We start from the raw sequence: 21,413 nt of genomic DNA, 5'->3' as shown, positions 1-21,413 counted from the left end.
AAAAAAATGCTTATGATAAATTTTCAATGGAAAAACCACTAGAAAAATTGTACAATGCTTTGTCTACAACGCCATAATCAGCTCTCCAAAAGACTGCAGCAAATGCACAGATGTTACAATGATTCATGTTAGGTCATTAGGGCTATAGATGTTTATTTCTCTTCCTCCATCATCTTTGTCATGTCTATCACATCTGCTTATTTTAAAATTCAAAGGACAAGTTGAAACATTTAAAATTGCCTACAAAGTTGGAAAGATGTAAAAACTTCTTGATCAGACCCTTTAGACAGGTCAGAATGACATAACTTGATCATCAGTTTCCCAACCATTGGTAACGCGGGGAAGAGGGAGGCATTTTATCACATCTTTAAGCTCAAGATCCTCATTTCCAAGCCAAAACTTGATGAGACATTTGCCTCTCCAGACAGATTCACAGGGCCTGGGTCTATCTCTTTTTCTCACTGAATTCCCAGCTCCTGGTCCAGGGCCTGCTTTACATTAAGATATTAAGCTGTGAGTCATTGTGACTTTTTTCCTACACAAACTCAAAATCCACATGTGACTTTTCCCTGGGGAATAAATTTACTAAGCCATGAAAATGCTGAAACGATCTTATCTTAGCATCGTTGATAAATAATAAAGCAAATATATATATGCATACCCAGTTGTACATGCACATACCCAGTTGTACATGCGCATACACACATGCACACACGCACACACAATGTATGCAGGAGAGCAGAACAAACGGAACACACATTTCAAAGAAAGACCACAGCCCAACAAGAAGAAAATGCCACTCAAACCTTCAATTCCCTACATTGCACGACACTACTACGAGTAGTTATTTCTTTTCAGAGGGTTCCACGTCTCCTCGTTTGAATATCAGGAGTCACATCCACAGTGAGAATCAGCGCCCTTCATCTGATTTGACTTTGGCTTTTATATGGCCCTGCTAGGTCAGCACTGTCCTGCCAACACGGCACATCCTGCGCGAACTCAAAAGAGGGGCCCACGAGCCTGTTCACTCTCGAATGTCCCCCAAATCTGATTTTCCCTCCCTCGTTTGGTTTTCGCGGTTGCTGGCTCAACATGCTCTTAGGGAGAAGGCCAGGCCCGCCTGGACAGCTCAGGGCGCGCCCCGGCCTCCAGGAGAGGTGGCCGCAGAGGCTGGCAGGCCCGGCCGGGCACCTGGAACTTCTGGAAGGATCCTGGACCGTTAGAGGCACGTCTGCTGTTCATCTGCCCCCAGAAAACCACAGTGTCCACCACAGTGTCCACCCTCTCAATTGCTTAATTTCAAATCAAAGCACAGCTGTGGCACGGCAATGTGATGCACAAACTAACACACAACAGCACCTGTTCATGTGTGCGCCCCCCTGAAGGTTCTCCCCAACGTCTGGCCTCCTCACGCCGCTGTCACTGGCGCCCCAAAGACTCTTCCCCATGAGGCAAATCCGGGCCCAGCTGATGACCCCCCCACACACGCACACGGAGTGAGGGAGTGAGACTAAAGCCGGGCCAGGCCTGGACGCGCGAGACACCCTAAAAATTCTGCCGGAAGTGGAAACACGGAGCCCAGGGTAGGTTAAGAAGGGATCTGGGCCAGAGCGCACACCTAGCAAACCCCAAAAGCGGAAAAGACGTCAGAGAACGAACCCCACGCTCGGGCTCCGGCCCCCCTCAAGCTTCCAGCCTGGCGAGCGCAGCCGGCTCTTGGGGCGCCACGACAAGCCCTGGAGGCCTGGCCAGGTCCCCCCTCTGCGGGCCTGTGGCCACTGCGGGGCGCGGCTGCCCGCCCAGTTAATGAGGCGCCAGGGCCGGAGCCGGGGGTGGGGTGCGGCGGCCTAGGCCCTTCAGGGACCTGCGGGGGCCGGGCCGCCCGGCTCCTGCGCGCTCGCCCCGAGGTGCCTCCAGCGGGGCCGCCGTGCGCGCCCGCCGGGTCCGGCCGCTGGCCCGTCTCCCCGAGGCCCGGGGCTTCCAGAACCGCCGCCGCGGAGCCGGGAGGGGCGCGGGGCGCGGCCGCCGCCCGCAGCTCTCGCGGCCGAGGATGGGGCGACCCCGCCGCCCCCCGCCACCGCCCCTCTCCCCGCCCGCCCGCGGGGTGCGCCCGGCGGGCCCGGCGGCCGTGACCAACCTGTAACCCGCGCGCGCGGCGCGGTCATGGTGGCGCGGGCGGCGGCACCGGCCTCCCTCCCGGCTGCGAGGCGCGCCGCCCGGCCCGGCGGGTGCGGCGCAGTGCGCGGGGCGCGCGGGCGCGCGGTGCCACCCCGCGGCGGGGCCTGGCAGCCCCGGGCCGCGCGCGAGGGCCGGGGCGGGGGCTCGTGTATTTGTTTTTGCCCTAAAAAAGATCCGAGTGGGCGCCGCGGCGGGGGCCGCGGGGACGCGTGGGTGGACGGGAGAGGCCGCGCGGGAGGCTGCGCCGCAGCGCGGGGCGGGGGCTGGTGCCCGCAGGGCCCGGGCTCTCCGGCTGCCACCCGCCGCCAGTCTCCCAGCAACAGCTGGCGCGCCCCTGGCGCTCCCCAGCGCGGCCGGCCGGGTCCCTGGAGACCGCGCGAGGGGCACCTGCCAAGGCGCTGCAGAGGGGCGAGCCGGGCCGGGGCGCGCCCTGGACAGCGGGGTCTCGGGGTGCCGACCGGCGTCACCCTCGATAATACGCATCGCAGTCTTTTAAATATGCTGCCATCTTTCCTGACAAGGTAGTTTGCTCCATGGATGAGGCTGCGTGCCCATTCAAACATGGGGAGATCCCTCCAGGGCTGTAAGAAACCCCCCCCCCCAAGAAGTTCCCCGCTTCTAGGGTCTCCTAGCAGAGCAGCTGGAGGGAAATCTTGGAATCCTGAGTCTTGTGTTCCAGCCCGACAGACACCCCCTCAAATGCACTTGCTGAAAAGTTTTCTCTGGGACCCGCATCCTGCCTTGCAGGCAGAGGTGAAACCCATTGGGAAACCCTTCACCGTGATTTCGCAACGTGCACACACGGGCACGAAACTTCCCTTAAAAGAGGAATCAGCACGCCTAAATCCAGAACAAGTGGTAGCCCAAGGGATGGAAGTCAAGTTGCAGGCACCCATTTTAAAATGTACTTCTATAAAATAAATTAAATATGCATATTTAATCAAGTTACATCTGCAAAGAACCTCCTCAGGATCCAGTCACATCAGGCAATATTAATCCTTTCAATGATCTAAAGAAAATTTTTAAATAATTGGCCCATCATGAAATACAGAACATGTAAGCTTCCCCCCCCACCCCCAATTTTATGAAAATTTCAGAAAGGTTGGCTATCTGAAATGTTGCTTTCAATACATGATGAAGTCATCCGGAAATATTCTTCATAACGCAAAATGGAAAGTGATTTAAACATTGGTAAACCTAGAAACAGCGGGGTTAGAAAAACCATGTACCAACTTATTTAATCATTTAAGTCACTGCTATTGTTTTATCTAAATGCTGTATTAGTCTGTATCTATAAAATAGAAAGCTGTGTACCATTCTTTGGAATGCACCGAGACTCATCAGAAAATCATATTCATGGAATAATAAAAGATCAAATAATTAAAGATAATTACTCTTTTTTTTAAAGTGAGAGGCAGTAGTTTTACTAATCTCAGTACCATTAGGTGTGTCATACTCTGCTCTGTTTGAATAACTGCTGTGTGCGTATCACACATGCATGGGGGCCAACCATGCTACGGATGATGGAGAAAGCCTTGGCAACCCATGAGCTTGCAGAAGGCAGCCTGGTATCCCCAGCCCAGAACCTGTAGGAACAAATGTGTGTGGGAGTGGAAATCATCAGAAATCTCACACCACTGCTTCTACCTGCTCATCACCCTTCTATTTTCTCATTGGCAAAATGGCGGAGGGTGAAGAAGCATCTTTTCTGTCCAATGGGCTCTGTGATTCCACTCATGGCTATAATTCCATGAAAGCAAACGTCTGCCCTGTGGATTCAGTATCATTCACAGGTGTCTTTTATTTGGCTTGCAAAATATTTTTGACAAATTAAGATCAATTACTAATATAAAACACATGAAATTTTTAACTTTGGAAAACAAGAAGATCTGGCCAGGTCAGGTCCACATTTCTGCATGGCAAAACATAACTGGAGGTGTTCCAGGCTTCCAGCTACCCTCAGACGGGCATGCATTTCCCTGTGTTGCAGAAGCTCATCAAGAGGGTGTCACCCAGAGATCATCAGGAGCATGTAACCTCCGTGTAACCCACGAGCTGAGTGGGGCATTGGAGTTTCCTCACCGCCCTCCCCTGTCCTTGAAATGTACATTCTCCCAATTGTTCTCACGCTAGGAGTCATTCCAGGGAGCAACCTTGAGAAAGGTTATGAAGACGTCTGGATGGTACACTGACTGAACCCCACTAAGACTTTGCTATAAATTTGAAATTCTGGTGGGCAGAGGTGCAACTGCTGCAGACAAGCTCTGATGTGAACTCCCTTGCGTGTTAGAACCTCCACTTTCCAGTCTGGAGTGATCTGCCTTTCTTCTACAATGTCCAGCCCCAGAAGACATTTGAAGGTGTCAGCCTGCACTGTTAAATCTGTATTCAACAATATAAATTTGAAGAAGGGGGCCATCAAACAGAAAACAATTAAATACAGGGAAATTTACAATGCAGAAATTGAAGCCAAGCCAATGCACAAGCAGGAGAGTAAACTGTGAATTAGAGGAAATCACTTTCATAGTCATCAAGGGCTTCGGAATGGAAGTAACTATGAAATGCAAGAGAGCAAGGGTTTGATGCCTACAGGATATTTGTTTCTCACTAACTCATCTGTCTCTATTGTTTATTTCCACCTTAAACTAATGTCCTATTTGACACCACAGTGAGTAGCTAAGAAAACAGTAACAGTGCTAAAAGATAAAATATTTTATAACTCCATGGAAGGAATACCATGGTCTACACAGGAAGAAAAACTCACCCAATCTCAGGATTCTGCTAGATTAGATTTATAGGTCAATGCCACTGAGGTAATCACCCAAGATGCTACTCCCCTTTATTTTTAGACCTTGGATAAGATTGATATTCATCTTTACATGTCAGCTTAAATTACATGATTTCAGTGCTCACATATGGTCCGGTTATCACTAACTATTGATAAGACTGAATTTTATTTACTAGAGACACTAAGGAAGGGAAAATAAAGTTCCAGAATACCTAGCTCAAAATACCAGCAGGCCAATCCGGAGACAGGTGGCGGTGGCTAAGTCACTAGCGTGGATGAGCGTGGGCAGAATCAGTCCAGAGAGAAAAGATGCATTGGATGTTGGAGGACCAGGGATGTAACAGTGCAAGGGGAGGTTCCAGTTCCCTACCCCACCTAGGAAGGGTGGAGCTGGGCAAGAGGTGAAGCTATTAATAAAAGACTGCGAAAAGGACAGGAAGAAAGTGAAATGAAGCAGGGAGAGAAAGAGACTGGAAGAAAACAAAGAAGGGGGGTGGACAGAGGTGGCGCATGGACCAGAGAAACACGTGAAGAGGAAGCCAAGCTTGCTTCTCAAATTTGGACTTGGACCAGGAACTTGGGGGACATGGAAATAGACTTGGGTGAGAGACCCGTGGGGAAGCTGACAATGGCAACCTTTATCTTGACTTGGATTTGATTTTTCTGTTTTTTACGCCCAGATTTCCCTGGCCCCTTCTGCCTTTTCCTGTGGGTTCCCACCAGAAGGTGCCTTGGGGTAAGCTTCTGAACCATAGCAGCTCTGCTTTGGGCCAGCCGTGTTTGGCTGGGCATTTGCCTACAAGGGAATGGGTAACTCTGGGTGTTTAACTGGAATCTATATTAACTATATTCTTTCTCTATTGCACACTAGTTGTATCAAAGTGCTTTTCTATTGAAGGTCTTATGCACTAAGATTATGTTTGTCTTTATGTTGCAGATGGCAGAACCCATTTAGAGCAGGTAGGTTTGGGGGTGCCAGGGTGCCCTTCATTCTGCCCACTAACAAGGGCAGGTTTCATATGGTTTGTTTCCGAGAACTTCCAGCTGGAAGTGTGATATTGGGGACTTGGAGTATCCTTTTCTTTTCACGGATCCACTGACTAAATACCCACAAATTAGTCATTCGCCATTTAAATGTTGCAAGATATTAGAATATAATTTTTGTCTTAACTTTTCTTTAGAAAATATTTCCAAAAATTTCCCAATAATTAGAATCACTTGGGTGAGCTTAAACATTTCCTTGGAGACTCTGATTAAGTATCTCTGGAATGGAACATGCAACTATGGAGAATCTGTTAATAAAACAGATATCCCTTAAGCAGCATAGCTCTGTAGTTGGCACCAAGTTACAAGAATCCCTTTCCTGACACAGGAGAGTAGACTTGCCCACTCTCTTCATGCTCCACCTGTCCCGCCACCACCATCACTGTGGGGACCCCAGACCAGTTCTGATTCGCAGGGGACCTTTGCCCTTATGTTGTAGCTGTGTTATCTGAAGCACTAAAAACCTGTGAGTGCAACTAAGTGGTAAAAAACCATCTGCTGAGTCAAATTTGAGCCTTTGCAATGTTGTCAAATGGCCATTTGATGTTTCAAGTAGTTCCTATTTGCATTCAAATCAGCCATAGATAGGAGATAAGTTTAGCATATGCCTCAAATAAAAGGAGGAAAGATGAATTAAACCTCAGATAAAAGCTATAACTCTTGAACCTGGCAGAAGTATATGGGGAGATGAAATGCATTTGATTTCCCTTATGGTGAAATAAACTGTCTAATGATATGGGAGAAATTCCAGGGGACAAACTGGGTCGGAAAAACCCTATGGCGTGGAAGGATGTATGATCCTCACACTATGCATAGTTTGTAGACCCACCGGGGGAAAAAAAAAAATCCCTAGCTCACCATTTTCTTTTACTTTAGGATTATATTTTCTGAGGAAGCTAACTTTTAGAATTTTAAAAAAGGAAAACCTGAGAAATTAGGAATAAATATAATACCAGTTAAACACTGCTGGGGGCAAACAGCTGTCATTGCATTGAGAAGCATTTGAACCAAATGCCCAAAGGAGCTAGTGGACTTCTGAACAGCGAGGCTATGTTTCCAGAGAGTCATGTAGTACAGTGAACACTGTTTGGCTCTTTAATAATAAAAGCTTCTGCCAGATAGAAGTAAATCTTTGAAAATAGCCTCAAAGATTCCATTTATTGTATAAAATATCTTAGAACCCAGAATGCAGACCCCTCAAAGTTGATGGGGTGGTGCACTGTGCAAGGCAAGCCACCCCAAAGTGCTGGCCAGTGGAGAGGGGGGTCCAGAGTGGGTGACAGAATGAGAGGTCATGAGCACAGATTATCAACTGAGATGTGCTCTTTGCAATGTCACGGAAGACTTACAGAGGGATGTGTGCTTAGTGAAATAAATCAGAGAAAGGCAAATGCTGTATGATTTCACTTACATGTGGTATATAGAGAAACAAATGGATGAACTAAATAAAACAAAAATAAAATTTTAGACTACAAGACCAGCAGGGAAGAGGATTGGGTAAACTGGGTGAAAGGGTCATTTGTTTGGTGATAGAATTAGAACCTTGTTTTCTTTTCTTCTTCTCCTCTTTTTTTCCCTCATCTTTCTCTTTTTCCCCTATTTTTGGAGACATAATGGAAAAATAAACCATTGTGAAGGTAAAAAAAAAAAGAATTGGATCTTTTATGAACTTAATGTGGTATATGCAATTTTATGTTATAATGCACTGTTACTTTCATTAAAATAATTACAATCCCAGCATACTATGTACCAGACTTGCTGAATTGGGGTGTGAGTGTGGGGGGTTGTTGGCAGGTGGGAAGTGTTAGGAGTTGGCACCTCAACTCCGTCCGGGGTTCCCAAAAACTACACAGAGCCAGAGATGCAAAAGCAAAAAGGCTTTATTGCTAGCTTAAGCTAGGGTCCAACTCTCCCTGGTGTACTGACACAGCAGTCTCATCCGGTTGAGAGAAGGACCCCTTTAAGGGTGACAAGCTGTTTTTTATACTCTGTTTACAGCAGAAAAAGGGGACCTTTCATATCAGAAAAAGGGGACCTTTCACAACAGAGACCAAGTTCAATCTGATTGTGTACCTTTCTTTGGCAACCTTTAAGTTTTGTTTATCCTTGCCTTGGGGAACTTGTGATTTTACCCTGAAACGAAACTTGGGCTCAGCTGTGCTCTTCAAAATGGTCGTCTTCCTTAAAATGGCTGCTGTCTTGCTATGTTTAGTCCTTCAATATCTTACAGAAGGAAGGAGGTAGATATATATACAGGGGGGTGATGCATATGAAGAGATTCTTAGAGGAGACACAGAGGAGAGACATGTAGAGACACTTGGAAGAGACGTGGGTGAGAGTCACATGAGGAGGCTGCGACTCACTGGTCTTGGCAGAGACAGTGGCGGTTTTCATTGTGATCTCACATTGTATTGTGTGGCTTATTGTGAATTTTGAGTCTTTCCTTTTGTCTAGCTTTCTGGGATCTGTCTGGGACATGCCTACCCTTTCCTGTGGTCCTCTGCCATAGGATAGCTTAGACCTGTGGCAAGTTTCTGGGCCTCAGTGGCCTCTCTTTGGGCCAAGGTTGTTTGGCTGAGCACTTGTCCATTAGGAAATGGATAAAATTTGGAATTTTTATATTTTAATATTTGGAAATCCTGTGTCTCTCTCTCTCTCTGAACACTAATTCTATTAACAATCTTTCACACTGAGAGTAGGCTTCCTATGCATCCATCCATATGGATGGCTGGGGCCCTTTTAAAGGGTGTATCCCTTAAAAGTTTGAGGTCCCTGGGTACCCCTCAGTTACATGCTAGCAAATTTGATTCCTGGCACTGCACTGACCACCATGAACCACATGCATAATTTGTGAAATAGGGTTTTGGTTGATAACTTTTTTAGATAAGAGTATTTTACTTCCTAGTTTAATAAGAGTTTTCATATTTTAATCTTGAGTAAATTTTTATTTTTAAAATGACTTTCCCTGCATCTGTTCAGATTAACATTTCTCCTGCCATCTCTTCATGCTGTGAATGATTCAATCAAATGACCTTGGGTGTTATCGTAAGTTCTGGTTTCCATTAAAAATCACAAACATATAATTAAAGCAAAGACACTAAGAAAAAAAGGTGTTTTTCTCCTCCCTCTCCCCCTGCCCAGTACACCTGCCACAATAACCAGCTACTTTACATTTGGACCAAAAAAAGATATGAAGCCATTTTTTTCTCATAGTAAAATCTTCTGGACAAATGATTAGTCATTATCAGGTAGGGTGTTATACCCAGTGAGCTCCTGAAACAGTGTTTATATTCAGGGAAAGGAAGTCAGTTTAGAGACCTCAGAAAACGTTTTAAATTTTCAGTTTTCTTAGGGGCACTTCCCATAAGTTACAGCTGTTTCGAGGAACTCTGGGCTCTTCATGACAGAACTTGAAAATCAGGAAATCAGCCTTTGCTCTTCTCTCGCCTAACACACTGAAATGCACCCACATACACACAGAGCAGTGCTTGCTGGGAGATCAGGGGAAGTGCTTGTGCTTCGCACGTTCTTAATGCTGCCTTTAAATATTGAAAGTGTTGGCTTTCTTTCCAACATAATTTTCCAACATTCACAGCCAAGTAGCAGGGGGAAGCGCTACTGAATTATGGTGACTATACCTGATACTTTACCCTACATTGTTATTTCCCAGTGGAAGGAGTTCCAGGAATTATGCTGAGTAAATCAAGTCAGAATGACAAGGATAAATAGTGAACATTTACACAGAGGATGATTCAACAAAGAAACCTCATGTTTCCGAGGTTAAGTGGAAGTCAGGAGGGTGTAAGTGTCAAAGGAATATAAGGAATGATAGTGTGGGGGAAAAAAAAAAAGGTGTATTTTTCCAGTCTTTTTTGTTTGTCTTTAATGCCAGAAGCATTTGAAAACATTAGAAATAACCGTCTAGATTTTTCACTACTATGTCATTCACTCTCAACCCTCCTTTTAATCTTGATTGAAAGATTTCAGGTATTAATCATAGCTTTAGAAAATGTTCCAGTGGTTAAATTGGGCCTATTCTGTTTCCATATTGTCTTTTGTGGAAATTATTTATAACAACATACGCTCTTATTTAAATTTTAAGGCCCTGAAAGGGGGTACATAATAGTATAAAACTTTGTGTCCCTATTTTGCCTCATCTGTAAGTTGCTCAATCAATGTTTGTTTAATGAATTAACTAAATACCAATTAACTCACAAATTCAATTGTTCAACATTTGATGCTTGGTATGAATAATTTTTCTCTTTGATGCAATAGGTATTTTTAATGAGACAGTCACATATTTTTATATTAGGAACTGAAAAATTTCCATTCCCTGACCAGAAATCAATCTCAAAACAACCATGGTAATGTCTAATTACTAAACCACCAGGGAGCCGAAGCTTCCTATTTTAGTGTGAAAATAAAATAGAGGAGGAAGTTGAATAAGTATGTGCTCATTAGTCTTCAAAATAGTCTCACATTGTAAGACTGGAAAAAGCCTTCAGAGGCCAGTGGATTCAGTCTACACTGAGGCATGATGATAAAAAAAAAATTATATGAAAAATATTAGCGTATTTCCTAGATAAGAACATTAGTGAAAAAATCTTTCATGAAGGTCTAACTGTAAATGTTCATGACGTTATATAAAAAATACAAATTATGGACATATGGTGAGTTTAGCAAAATATCAGATGAGTTTAGCAAAATTCTAGAGGTTGGAATCAAAATTTACCTTTGGTGCTAATAACTCAAAACCAAAGGGACATGTCTTCTTTCATAAATTATTGTAGGCAAAACTGCATCACTAACACTTACTGGCACAGAGGATGAGAGAACATTTTAAAAAAATCACACAATTCTAAATCGAATAAGGAATAGTGGGATTTTGCAAAGAAGTTTTAGGGATATATCAACCAGTTTATTTCATTCACATTTTCCCTTTTATTTATAGAATAGGGAGGTAGGATAAAAATGAATATACTCTTGAACAAGCCTAAAAAATCTCTTCCAAATAAGTATAAAGGAAAACATCTGAAGAGAACACACGTCATTACTTCATTGGTCACTTTTTACTGTCTTAATGGTACAGAAATAATGTGGCGAATTTTACCATAATTGGCATCTGATATTTGATGAACTATAACAAGCAAAGTGACTGACATCATAGATTCTCAATGACAGGGAAAGGACCTTACGTGAATTATTACCTCACCACTCTTAAAGCGCTTAGGAATTTCAGTCCTCACAATAATTTTTTGGAAGTACTAACACAAGGTAAAAATATACAAGGTAAATAATTTAGTTCTTTATTTTAGTCTTACTGTTAATTGGAAAAAGTTGATGCTTTTGCTCCATCCACAGTTATGTCTAATCAATTTCAAATAGTCCCAGGAAGAGCGTGAATTAAAAACATAAAAATTATAAATTGAGGCATAGATTCTCTCATTGTATTAAAAACCATTTCAATGCACCACAGCACTACAAAAATCTTCATGTTTTCAATCCTTTGTGAGGCTTCATTTGACTCCACAATGCCAAAGCAATGACTTAGGGGAAGGATGAGCTGAAGAAACAAATTGTGTGACTATTTCAACTAGAACTTGAAAGTCAAGTGTAATTTATGGTGTTGCTGGGCTCAAGAAGAAAGCAGAGGTGAAGGGAAAGTGTGAATCCACAGCATTATTCACAGACAAGATGGTGAGCTGCTGGCTCCTCAAAATCTGCTGTGTCATTCCAGGCCTCACTCAGCTACTCAGCTACTCAGCTCTTCTTTTTGGTTATTTGCTTCATTAGTCCCTCTTCCTTTTCCTAAAAGCATTTTAATTGATGTCCCATCATTCATAATAATTTATTGACAGATTATCAGGCTTATCGCAAGTGTTCTATATGATTGAATTGCTTCATTGTTTATGAAAATAAAAAGTTTGGCTGATAATTCTCATCACAAGAAGACAATGTTTACAAGTTGCCTAGGCAAACAAAGGATATCAATGTCCATGAGATGTCTTTTCTACCTATCATTTCAGTTTTTTATCTTGTATGTCATTGTGGGAAATGCTCAGCACTGACAAAGGCACCTGCACTGTCCTTGTTATTTCCCTGCTGCTTATAGGTGTCTCAGACCAATGCTTAAGGGAGGCTCCTGACACTGGCACCCCTCCCTCTCACCTGCCAAGCACTGCTCTCTGCCTATACAGTCTCTCTATTTTTTCCTGATTATATAGGGTGGAGTCTACAAGTGTAAATATAAGAGTGAAAATAATGGAAATGATAGTGTAAACAAGAGTTTTAAATGGAGCAGTGTATGGTGTTCACTGCAGAAAAAACCCCGAGTGGCACTCCAGTGGGGAGAATGCTGGAAGCCTCCAGTTTCGCCATAGACCAGCCAGTGTAGTGGGAAAGAAGGCAAAGAAAAATACACGAGTTAAATATATTTTAACTCCTGGAAACTTTGGTACACAGACTAGGTCTATCTGAATGACCATTACCAGGATAAATACTAGTTTCCACCCTCCCCAAAGTACTAGCTTCCACCGTATATAATACATAGTGGAATATATGTATACACACACACACACACACCTGTATTTCCCCCCTTCATATATATGTATATATATGTAAACATGTGTGTGTATCCCCCTTTATGACCAGAAGACTTTGGACAAATATACAAAGAAAACACAGAAATGCAGACTTGGAAAGAACCCATGTCCCCTTCCACCATGACATTTGGAAACTGAAATTTCAGCAGGTTAAAGAACCCAGCCAAGGTCACGCAGCCATCCCATGACAGAGCCAGCCTCAAACCCGCCTCTGAACAAATAGTCAGTGTTCTCTCCTCTGTTTGCTCCAGATTCCAGGCCCCCATTGTTATTAATTGATTAACAGCTGAGCATCACTGTAAGAATTAAGAGTCTATTCATTGGGATAAAACAATATTGAAGTGATAAATCTCTGTACCTGAAGTCAATGAAAATACATTTAGAATTTTCCCCAAAAAATTTCCCTTCAGAATCAACTAGAACTGGGAAAATACGCAGAAGAGTGAAAGATTATTTCTTATCCCAGAAGCTCTTAACAGTTCCAGGTGTTTTTACTACGTGGGAGGAAAAAGCTGCCTGGATCTGCACCAACATCTGCAAAAGATGTTAACTAAACACCTTTTATTCCACAGCTCTGGCCCAGATGAAAAGTTCTTTTTCTTGGAAATTTAAGCTTATTTTTATTGCTGCCTGGGAATATTTAGCCTTCCTGAAAGCTTTGGTGTAATTTTGGCTATTTGAAAACCTGGAAGATTCCTTTTAGTTGAAAATATTATACAAGTGGGTTTTGATTAAAAGTGAGACTTTTTTCTAGTTTAAACTTGACTTTAAGCGATTGACCAATTAGTGTATTAATGTGCCATTTATGAAAATTGAGTGAAGACTGCTGATGATCTGAAATCAAGATTAGCTTTCTTCACATTTTTCATGACAAATATAATTTTCTTCCTAACTTTTATATTTTAGTTGCTTAAGTTAATCCCCTGACAGTCTGCCAATTTTTTAAAATACTCTCTGTTAGCTCAAATTGTTGAATTTAATCAAGGTGCATCAGACTGTAAAAGGTCATTCACTCATTCAGTCTCTAGCAACTCTGCCAACTACTGCAGGTACAACAGAGTACAGCAGAGACAAGGTCCTCTTGTCATGAGAGATGATTTCCAGATGGGAGTGGTAGATTATACACAAACAGGTAAATAGATAGAAAAAATGTTATGTTAGATCCTGAACAAGGGCTGCCAATAAAATAAAATAAAATAGAATAAAATAAAATAAAATAAAATAAAATAAAAGGGGCTTTGTCAGGGGAGCAGTTTTAGACTGAGCTAAGAGAGGAAGGAGGGAGGGAGGCAAAGAGAAGGTGTTAGGGGGAAAAGGAAGTCCTAAAGCTCATTCCATACAGGCTTTGTGGACTCCACCCCCACCCCAGGCCAAAGCCAAAGACACTGGGAACTCCACATCCTATCACCACCAAAGGGAAGGTGGCTGGGACCTGAGGGTGGGGTTAAGCAGCCAGGTTGGTATAAAGCCAGACACGTGGGCTTTGGAGGGATCCCCCCATTTTGGCTCCCCGCCAGCTAGCAGAGTCCGGCCAGCTCCGAGAGTGCCTTTGGGTTTCCAGGTCGGCGGATCGGGTAGGACGCATTAAAGACTTTATTTCCCTATTTTCTCCCTGAGTTGTCCATTTTCCTTATTTCCTTTTCCCTGTTAAATAAACCTTTTATGAACCTTTTGTGTGTGCCTGTAGTGGAGTATTCATAAGTCCCTTTCAAGCACGCGGGTGAGGACCCACAGCCAGGCACCCCGTTCAATATGGGGCTGCCCTGTAACAGCCGGACAATAAATAAATGAATGGATAAACAGATGGATAAAATGAATGGATTCATTATCCAAATGAATGGATAAACCCCATACCCCTGAGATGTTGTCACCTGGGATTCCTTGCTGCAGTTAGATCCCATGCCAGATCTGCTTACAAGTAGGTCCTCGAGGCATTTGCAAACTGGAAGAAGGGAGAAAGTAGGTTTTTCAAAGCTATTAGTACTTTGGTAGGAAAAAAAAATCAAAGTTTACTAAAAGGAGGTCATTTTAAGTTATTCCTTTTGTTTTGACAGAATTGCTGTGAATCTAAGACTTTCTACTGAGTCACCAAGTCAGCCACACTATAACTATTTCAACTTCCTGGGAATATTACTTTGAGTCAGAGCAATAAAATGAACTGAGCACTTATAAACACTCTGTCTCCTGGCATATGCTCTCTCTGCCTCACAGCTGCACACGCACCCGGTAGCATTCCTCACTGCACCCTGCTGTGTGAAGATACCAACTGTTTCACATCATGAAAGAGATGTTCACACATCAGGTCCACATTTCACAGGATTCTTTTTTCCCCTCACAGAAAATATGCAACAGGTAAAGAACACGTGATCATTTATTTAAAGGCCCTTGTTTTCATTGCAAATTCCTAGCCAGAGTTTGGAATGGATGCATTCTTTCTATTAGTCCCACCTCCTCTGAGTCACCAAGGAGTTGAGAACTGACAGGAGAGCCCATTCCTGAGTCCTCAGTGTTACCATGGCGAGGTAGGCATGCAAAGCCGGAAGTTGAACTGGGAGCCAGTGAAAGCTCCAGGCCCCTGTGACCCCAACCCTGAGCCCTGCACTTTGCAAGACTTCTCAAATTACCATGTGCAAATAGATTTCTCAGGCTATTGTCAAAATGCACCCCGTGATTCAGTGCATCTGGCTGTGGACAGAGAACTCGCATTGGAAACAAGCTCCCAGGTGGGCCTTCAGGGCAGGGCAGTGGCCCACACTCCAAGAACGACTGGTTTATGGACTCCCTGTCTCCCGTCAGCTCCTCCCCTTTCAGGAGAGGGTCTTGTGATTGGGAGAACCTGCCAATCCAGAGCCTGCATTGCTCCTTCTCAGTCAAACTCTGGGTCCCCGGACTCCTGAGCTCAATACCCTGACCACCCCCTGGCCTGGCCACACTTTGCCCAGTCTGCCTTCCTGGGGTCTGTCCCATGTCCCACCTCTAGCGTGGACAACCCCCAGCTGACATGTGTGCACCACAGCTTGCGTCCAGGCAGAGCCGCTCCTGCTCCAGATGGAGACAAAAAGGATGGTCTCGGCTCAGAGAACCTTCACTGGCCTTCTCACCCCAGTGGGTAAATACTGGGAGTGGCCCCTGTTGATGAGTGACAGGGAGAAATGCCATCCTATTCTAGCTTCCCGTTTTTGTTTTTTTCCTGATTTTTCCCTAATTACAACCTGGATGGTTGTATTTCCTGAGGACCCATCAACAGCAAAGCACCCTTCCTGGAGTCGAGGGAGAACACCTTCTTCCCCCACAGTGCCTGTTCTCAGACGCTCACACAAGGCAGGGGACAGCGTGGGGCTTTGGGGTCCCACAGATTCCAGCTGGTCTCACGTCCACTCCCTGTGTGCATTTGAGCAAGTCAACCCCTTTGACAAGGGGACACTCTTTGCCTTCAGTTTCTTGGTCTGTACAATTTGAAAAAGGACTCACCCCACAGCCCCCACCCCCATCCATTCCCACCCAACTCACCCTCCAGCCCTCAGCTCTGGGGCAGCCGTCTTGAGCCCATCGGGTGCGGCAGCTCATCTGAAGCCACCGGTTCCCTTTCTACTGCTCTTTCCACCCTTGGCTTTTTATATTTGTGTTCTGGTTTCGAGTAAAATTCACCTGCTCATTGGATTTTGACAGCAGGAATCACGTCTCCCTAATTCCCTGCTGTGTCCTCACTATCCTGCACAGAGCCTGGTCCTGGACAGATGCCGCACCCATGTTTGCAAAATGAATAAGTGAGCATGGGATGATTATCACAATTAGAGAGAAAAGATCCCAAGTGACTAGCACAGAGTAGGTGCTTCATAAGAGCTGTTGATTGGGCTTCAGTGCAACTGATGCTCTAAAAGGACTTTTCCCCACGTGATTGATTCTTCGGGGTGGAGTCGGGTGAACTGGGGACGACTGTCCTGTGAACTGCCCAAGTCCAGACAAAATGTGGTTGATAAACTACTGGTCTAAACCAACGAGAGCATGCCACGTTTTAAAGACTTCAGAACCAAAAGGCTCATCCTGTAAAATAAAGGGTAAAGCGCCCAAAACACAGCTGTCTGTCAGTTTTGCTGGCCGCTCTCAGCGCACACCCCAGAGCATCTTCCTGAAAAGCCTGCGTGGCTCATTCCCTCCCCAGGGGTTCACCAGCCTCCCGACCCCCCTCCTTCCCACCTGGGGCTGATTTTATCTGTCCCTTTCCTACCAGCCCAAATACCTCCTTGACAAACATTTCCGGGGCCCATACTGGAAGCAAGCAAGGATTTTCTCAAATCCGTGAACAGGACATTTTTCTTATGTCAAAACAAACCATCTGCTTGTACAACTGTTTCTAATTACTTTGCTGCTTAGACTCGCCACTTGAGGGGTTTGGCACCAGCACCCCGCCCAGAGCGGTGCCGCTGCCCAAATCCTTGCAGGCGGCTCGTCAAGCACTTGCAACTCCGTGGAGAACCTGGGACCTGCCCGCCTGGTGTCGGTGGGTCCGTCTGCCCGGCCATCTGCTGGTGGCACCTCGCCCTCCTGCAGCCTCCACCTCCTGCGAGCCCCACTCGCGGCTGCAGCTGCCCCCCGCCCCCGAGGGAGCTCAGCATGCAGCCCACAGGCGTCGGGAACTTCTTGCTGCTCGCGTCCTCCCTTCTCCTCACAGAGCTGTCAGCTGTGCCTCAGAGCTTCTCGCCGTCTCTGAGGTGAGTTGGGTTTGTTATTCTTTGAGACCCAGCGGCCCTGCTCAGCAGGGCTCAGCTGGCAGGACGCGCCCGAGGAGCCCAGAGCAGTTAGGACCTCAGGATAAGCTGTTTTCAACCTGTTTCTATGCCTTCCTTGTGTCTGCCCCGTGAGAGGCTTCACCTCTGCCCTGTTGCCTCTTTCTTAGAGAAATACAACCACCGCATAAATCCATGATTTCTTCCCTCGCCAGTGCCAATCAGGAGGAGCCCTGCAGGAGCCAATGTCAGTCCTGTGTGGGTCTGGGCCTCTGCTGCCCTAGGAACTGGGGTGCAGGCTTATTTCAGGGCTCTGGGACTTTGAGCCACCTTGAGGCATAAGGCAGCAGTTAAACTTTCCAAAAGTGGGGTTCATAAGCACTGCCGAGTTCAGCTTCCCAGAGCATCCTGTCCTGCCTTGTCATGAAATGGCCAGTTCCTTCTACACAGCCACCTCTTCCTTTTCATAAAATAACTGCCCCCGGGTGTCAGCAACAGGCCTTTCATTTTTACTTTTTAAGCTGGATAACTTTATTTTTTAAAAAAGGACTTCAAGACCAAAAAGGTTATTAGAGATAAAGAGATTTCTATGTAATACTACAAATATAATTCACCAGAAAGCTGCCACAGTTCTGCATCAGAATACAAAAATCACAGGAAAGTAAATAGTCACAGAATTACCTAGAGAAAGTGAATTTTCCATAATCTTAGGAGGAGGTTTTACTATGTAATTCGCTGAAATGTTAATTCTAGACGTTAGAGATTAGTGAAAATAGAGTTTTTGAGCAACACAACCAATCTGCTGGGCATGATGCATGGAAATAGCACCTGATACCCAACAACTGGGTAACACAGCTCCTGGGAGCAGGTGCAGGGCGATTTTTAAAGAGACCATAGAAGTCCACCAGGTGTCATCTGTTGGATGAATTTCCCCTAATATTGGTGATCTTATATTTGTATATAATACAAATGTAAAAAATTTGTATCCAGTATTTGTGAATCTTAAGACTCAGTGACACCCCCAAAAGGACCGAGCAGAATCACCTCCATCACCCTGAAAGATGCTCCTATTCCCAGGTGTGCAGGTCACCGCCTAGATGTCCTGGGTCAGGGTCATTTCTCAGGGACCGTCCCGAGGGTGCCACCTGCTTGCTAGGGAAACACAGTCCTTGGGTGGAAGGTGGGGGGCTCTTGACTCCCAGAGAAAGGTGGGGCCTCAGGCTTCCAACCCAGCAGGTGTTCCGCCTGCCTCCGGGGTGGGATGGGCGGAACGTGGGTCCAGAGCTGCAGAGGTGCTTGACCCGGCCCTGGGTGCTTGTCGCCCCTGCAGGAGCGGCCCAGGCGAGGGGTGCCGGCTGTCGCGGGCGGAGTCCGAGCGCCGCTGCCGGGCGCCCGGGCAGCCTCCGGGGGCCGCGCTGTGCCACGGCCGCGGCCGGTGCGACTGCGGGGTGTGCATTTGCCACGTGCGCCAGCCGGGCATGTACCTCGGGCCGCTGTGCGAGTGCCAGCCGTGGGTGTGCGAGACCTACGACGGCAGCGTCTGTGCAGGTAAGCGGGGGGGGGGGGGGGGGGGCGCCGCCCACACCCCACCACCCCGCCCGCGCCCCTGGCCGCGCCCCATGGCGTGGAGCAAGTCACCGCTGCTTCCCTTGTGGTTGCTGCTTCTGGAATCGTGTCTTGCATTCATTTCCTCCGCCCTCTGGGCCAAATCCTAATTGCAAGATGCACTTAATCATTCATCTCACTTGCCCCTGTTCTAGCTCCTTACTGCAAACGCATCGCTCACCTTGCTCCCAAGGGAATCATTTCCTTGCCACCCCTATCAAAAATGCTGGGCACAAGATTTGCAGAGCATAAGGCTGCATTTTATTGCTGCGAATATCACAGGGCAGCTTGAGCTAAAACAGCAGGTTGCCTCTTAGGATTTTATATGCCCCGGGGTCTCCTAGGACAAGGCTCTGCACATTCCTTCCAGAAATAGAGCTGCTTCCAGAGACCCCTTCCTCCGTGAACAAGACCAAACCCTGCTCCGGGGGTGCATCACGGAGTGATTCAGACTGTGGGTTCTGGGGGAAACTCTCCATGACTCCTGCATCCCACGGGCATGTTGTGTGTTTGAACCCCGAGTTGCCCTCTGAGGCTTCAGGCAGGGTTCACGGACAGGAGCGCATGTCGGAGAAGGGAACAAGGGAAAAACATAGATGCTGGCGTCTTTGTATGGTTTTAGCTGCTTGAATTTCTCAGCTGCAGTGAAACTTGGTATTTTGTAAAGGCGGAGGAAAAATAAATCCATATTCCCTGCACATTTTCAAGGAAGAATCAGCCTTGTGCTGTTGGAGAGGGTCAAGGTATTTTTTCCCTGGAACACCGCTAGCTTCACAAAGACATGAAATTTACTGAAGGCCAAGAGCCCCAATTAGGTGGTGATGAATGATACCCGCATTAGCAAAAGGCCAACACAATGCATCAGACCAGCCTTTGGCAATTTGGTAAGAAACATCACAACTTATTTTACCCACAATGTCCCAAAGAATAAGAGACCAAGGCCTCCCTTCGAGAGGTGGGGTGAGTTTATGGGGAAGTGTTTATTCTTGGTGCTGGGCCCTGGGAGTGAGAATAGTGAAGATGCAGGCTGTTGGGCAGTGGGAAAAACAGTCCTATGTGTGACTCCAGGCTGTGTTCAACCCTTTAAAAATACCGAAGGCCACAACTTGCTATTTTAACTTCATCAGGCCCCGAACTGCGGGGTTATGAGGGTGGCCCTTTGGAATGAAAGCTCAGTGGCGTCTACTGTTTCATTCCAAATTCAGCTGTTACCCGGCCTCTCTGGTTTTTATTGCCTCTGGCAAGACTCTTCACTATCTTGAGTTCTGAGCACATTTTTTTCCAGGGCATTTTGAATTGTTCTTTTATTGGAAGGTAAGATGTGAGATGGAGCCTTGAACCAGTGAAACTAGTGGGACGCATCCCTCCCTCCTGAGGGCATTCTAAGGAGGCCAGCGCTGTTGTTTTCTCCCATGCAAAGTGATCTATTGTTCATTGGTCACATCTTAGTCACTGAACTCCTTCCTTCCTGACACAAATTGCAAATTGCGGGCATTGAGTGAGGCAGGGTTCTGTTTGTGCTGTGAGCGTTCTTGGAAAGACCAAACGCTGGCCTTTATTCAAGGCTGAATGAAATAACTGTTTGCTTTCCATTCACCTCTTTCTGACCCACGTCATCCAGGCTTACATGGCAGGTTCTGGTGCAGAATCTGCCCTTGTGAACACATTGACTGTTTGCCAGGCCAAAGGACGTGAGGATGTCCTTCCTCAGGACACTCAGCAAATTTAGTTCATCAATTCCATCATCACAAAGTAGTTCCATGGCTAAGACAGTAGGATTGTATGACATTATATAGCTATCTATTATACATTATATTGTCATAGCATGAGATAGAAACAGCAGGTTGTCTCTTAGGATTTTATATGCCCCTGGGTCTTCCGCTCTTATGATAAGGCTCTGCACATTCCTTCCAGAAATAGAGCAGCTTTCAGAGAACCCTTCCTCAGTGAACAAGGCCAAACCCTGCTCTGGTGGTGCATCACAAAGTGATTAAGACTGTGGGTTCTGGGGGAAATTCTCCATGATTCCAACCCCAACCCTGTAAATTAACAGCTATGGGAATTGCATAGTTACTTCCTGAGACTGGGTTTCTTTATCTGTAAAGAGGGAATAAATGACAGTACCCACCTTATGTAAAACAGAATAGTGTTTTGCATAAAATAGGAGCTCGAGGGCTTCCCTGCTAGTGCAAGGGGTTGAGATGCAGCCTATGAAGCTGTCTGCAGCCGCTGCAGCATGAGTTTGATCCCCGGCCAGGGAGATGACCCACATGGCACAGCAGACCTCTCCTGACTTGCCTGCTGCTCCCCTTAGCTCAGCAGTGTGTTTCAGTAGATTTGCCTGTTCTGTTCCCCACACTGTCTGGTGAATCCTCTCACCCCCTGCAACTCTGGCCTGTACCCTAATTCTTATATGCATAAATAAAATTTTAAAAAATAAAATAAGAGCTCAATATGTATTAATATGGG

The 21,413-nt window shown here is 45.9% G+C and overlaps 2 protein-coding genes and 1 long non-coding RNA gene across 5 annotated transcripts in view; 1 reads left to right on the top strand and 2 right to left on the bottom strand.

Moving 5' to 3' along the window:
- LOC119259758 (sodium leak channel NALCN-like) overlaps positions 1-2,182 on the bottom strand; it is a 32,227-nt gene extending 30,045 nt beyond the window's left edge. The window contains exon 1 of the mRNA XM_037528735.2: positions 2,138-2,182. The gene's annotated coding sequence lies outside the window, so the exon portion shown is untranslated. The remainder of the gene's footprint in view (positions 1-2,137) is intronic.
- Positions 2,183-11,386: 9,204 nt separating this feature from the next.
- LOC119259756 (uncharacterized) overlaps positions 11,387-21,413 on the bottom strand; it is a 34,477-nt gene continuing 24,450 nt past the window's right edge. For 2 of the 3 annotated variants that reach the window (XR_008554399.1, XR_005128545.2), the window contains one exon: positions 14,466-14,554. This is a non-coding gene — a long non-coding RNA (uncharacterized LOC119259756). Of the gene's footprint in view, positions 11,819-14,465; positions 14,555-21,413 lie in introns of those variants that run through there. The other variant, XR_008554400.1, reaches the window with a different exon arrangement.
- The window catches only part of ITGBL1 (integrin subunit beta like 1), a 148,541-nt gene continuing 144,131 nt past the window's right edge, over positions 17,004-21,413 (top strand). The window contains exons 1-2 of the mRNA XM_037528728.2: positions 17,004-17,324; positions 18,670-18,887. Coding sequence (XP_037384625.1) covers positions 17,227-17,324; positions 18,670-18,887 — 316 coding nt within the window. The 5' untranslated portion in view covers positions 17,004-17,226. The remainder of the gene's footprint in view (positions 17,325-18,669; positions 18,888-21,413) is intronic.

Source organism: Talpa occidentalis, unplaced genomic scaffold, assembly GCF_014898055.3.
Source record: "Talpa occidentalis isolate TD23 unplaced genomic scaffold, MPIMG_talOcc4v2.1 talOcc4.5, whole genome shotgun sequence".
Classification (NCBI taxonomy): Eukaryota; Metazoa; Chordata; class Mammalia; order Eulipotyphla; family Talpidae; genus Talpa; species Talpa occidentalis.
The sequence above is the reverse complement of the archived record's forward strand: the minus strand, read 5'-3'. Positions and strand labels throughout refer to the sequence as shown.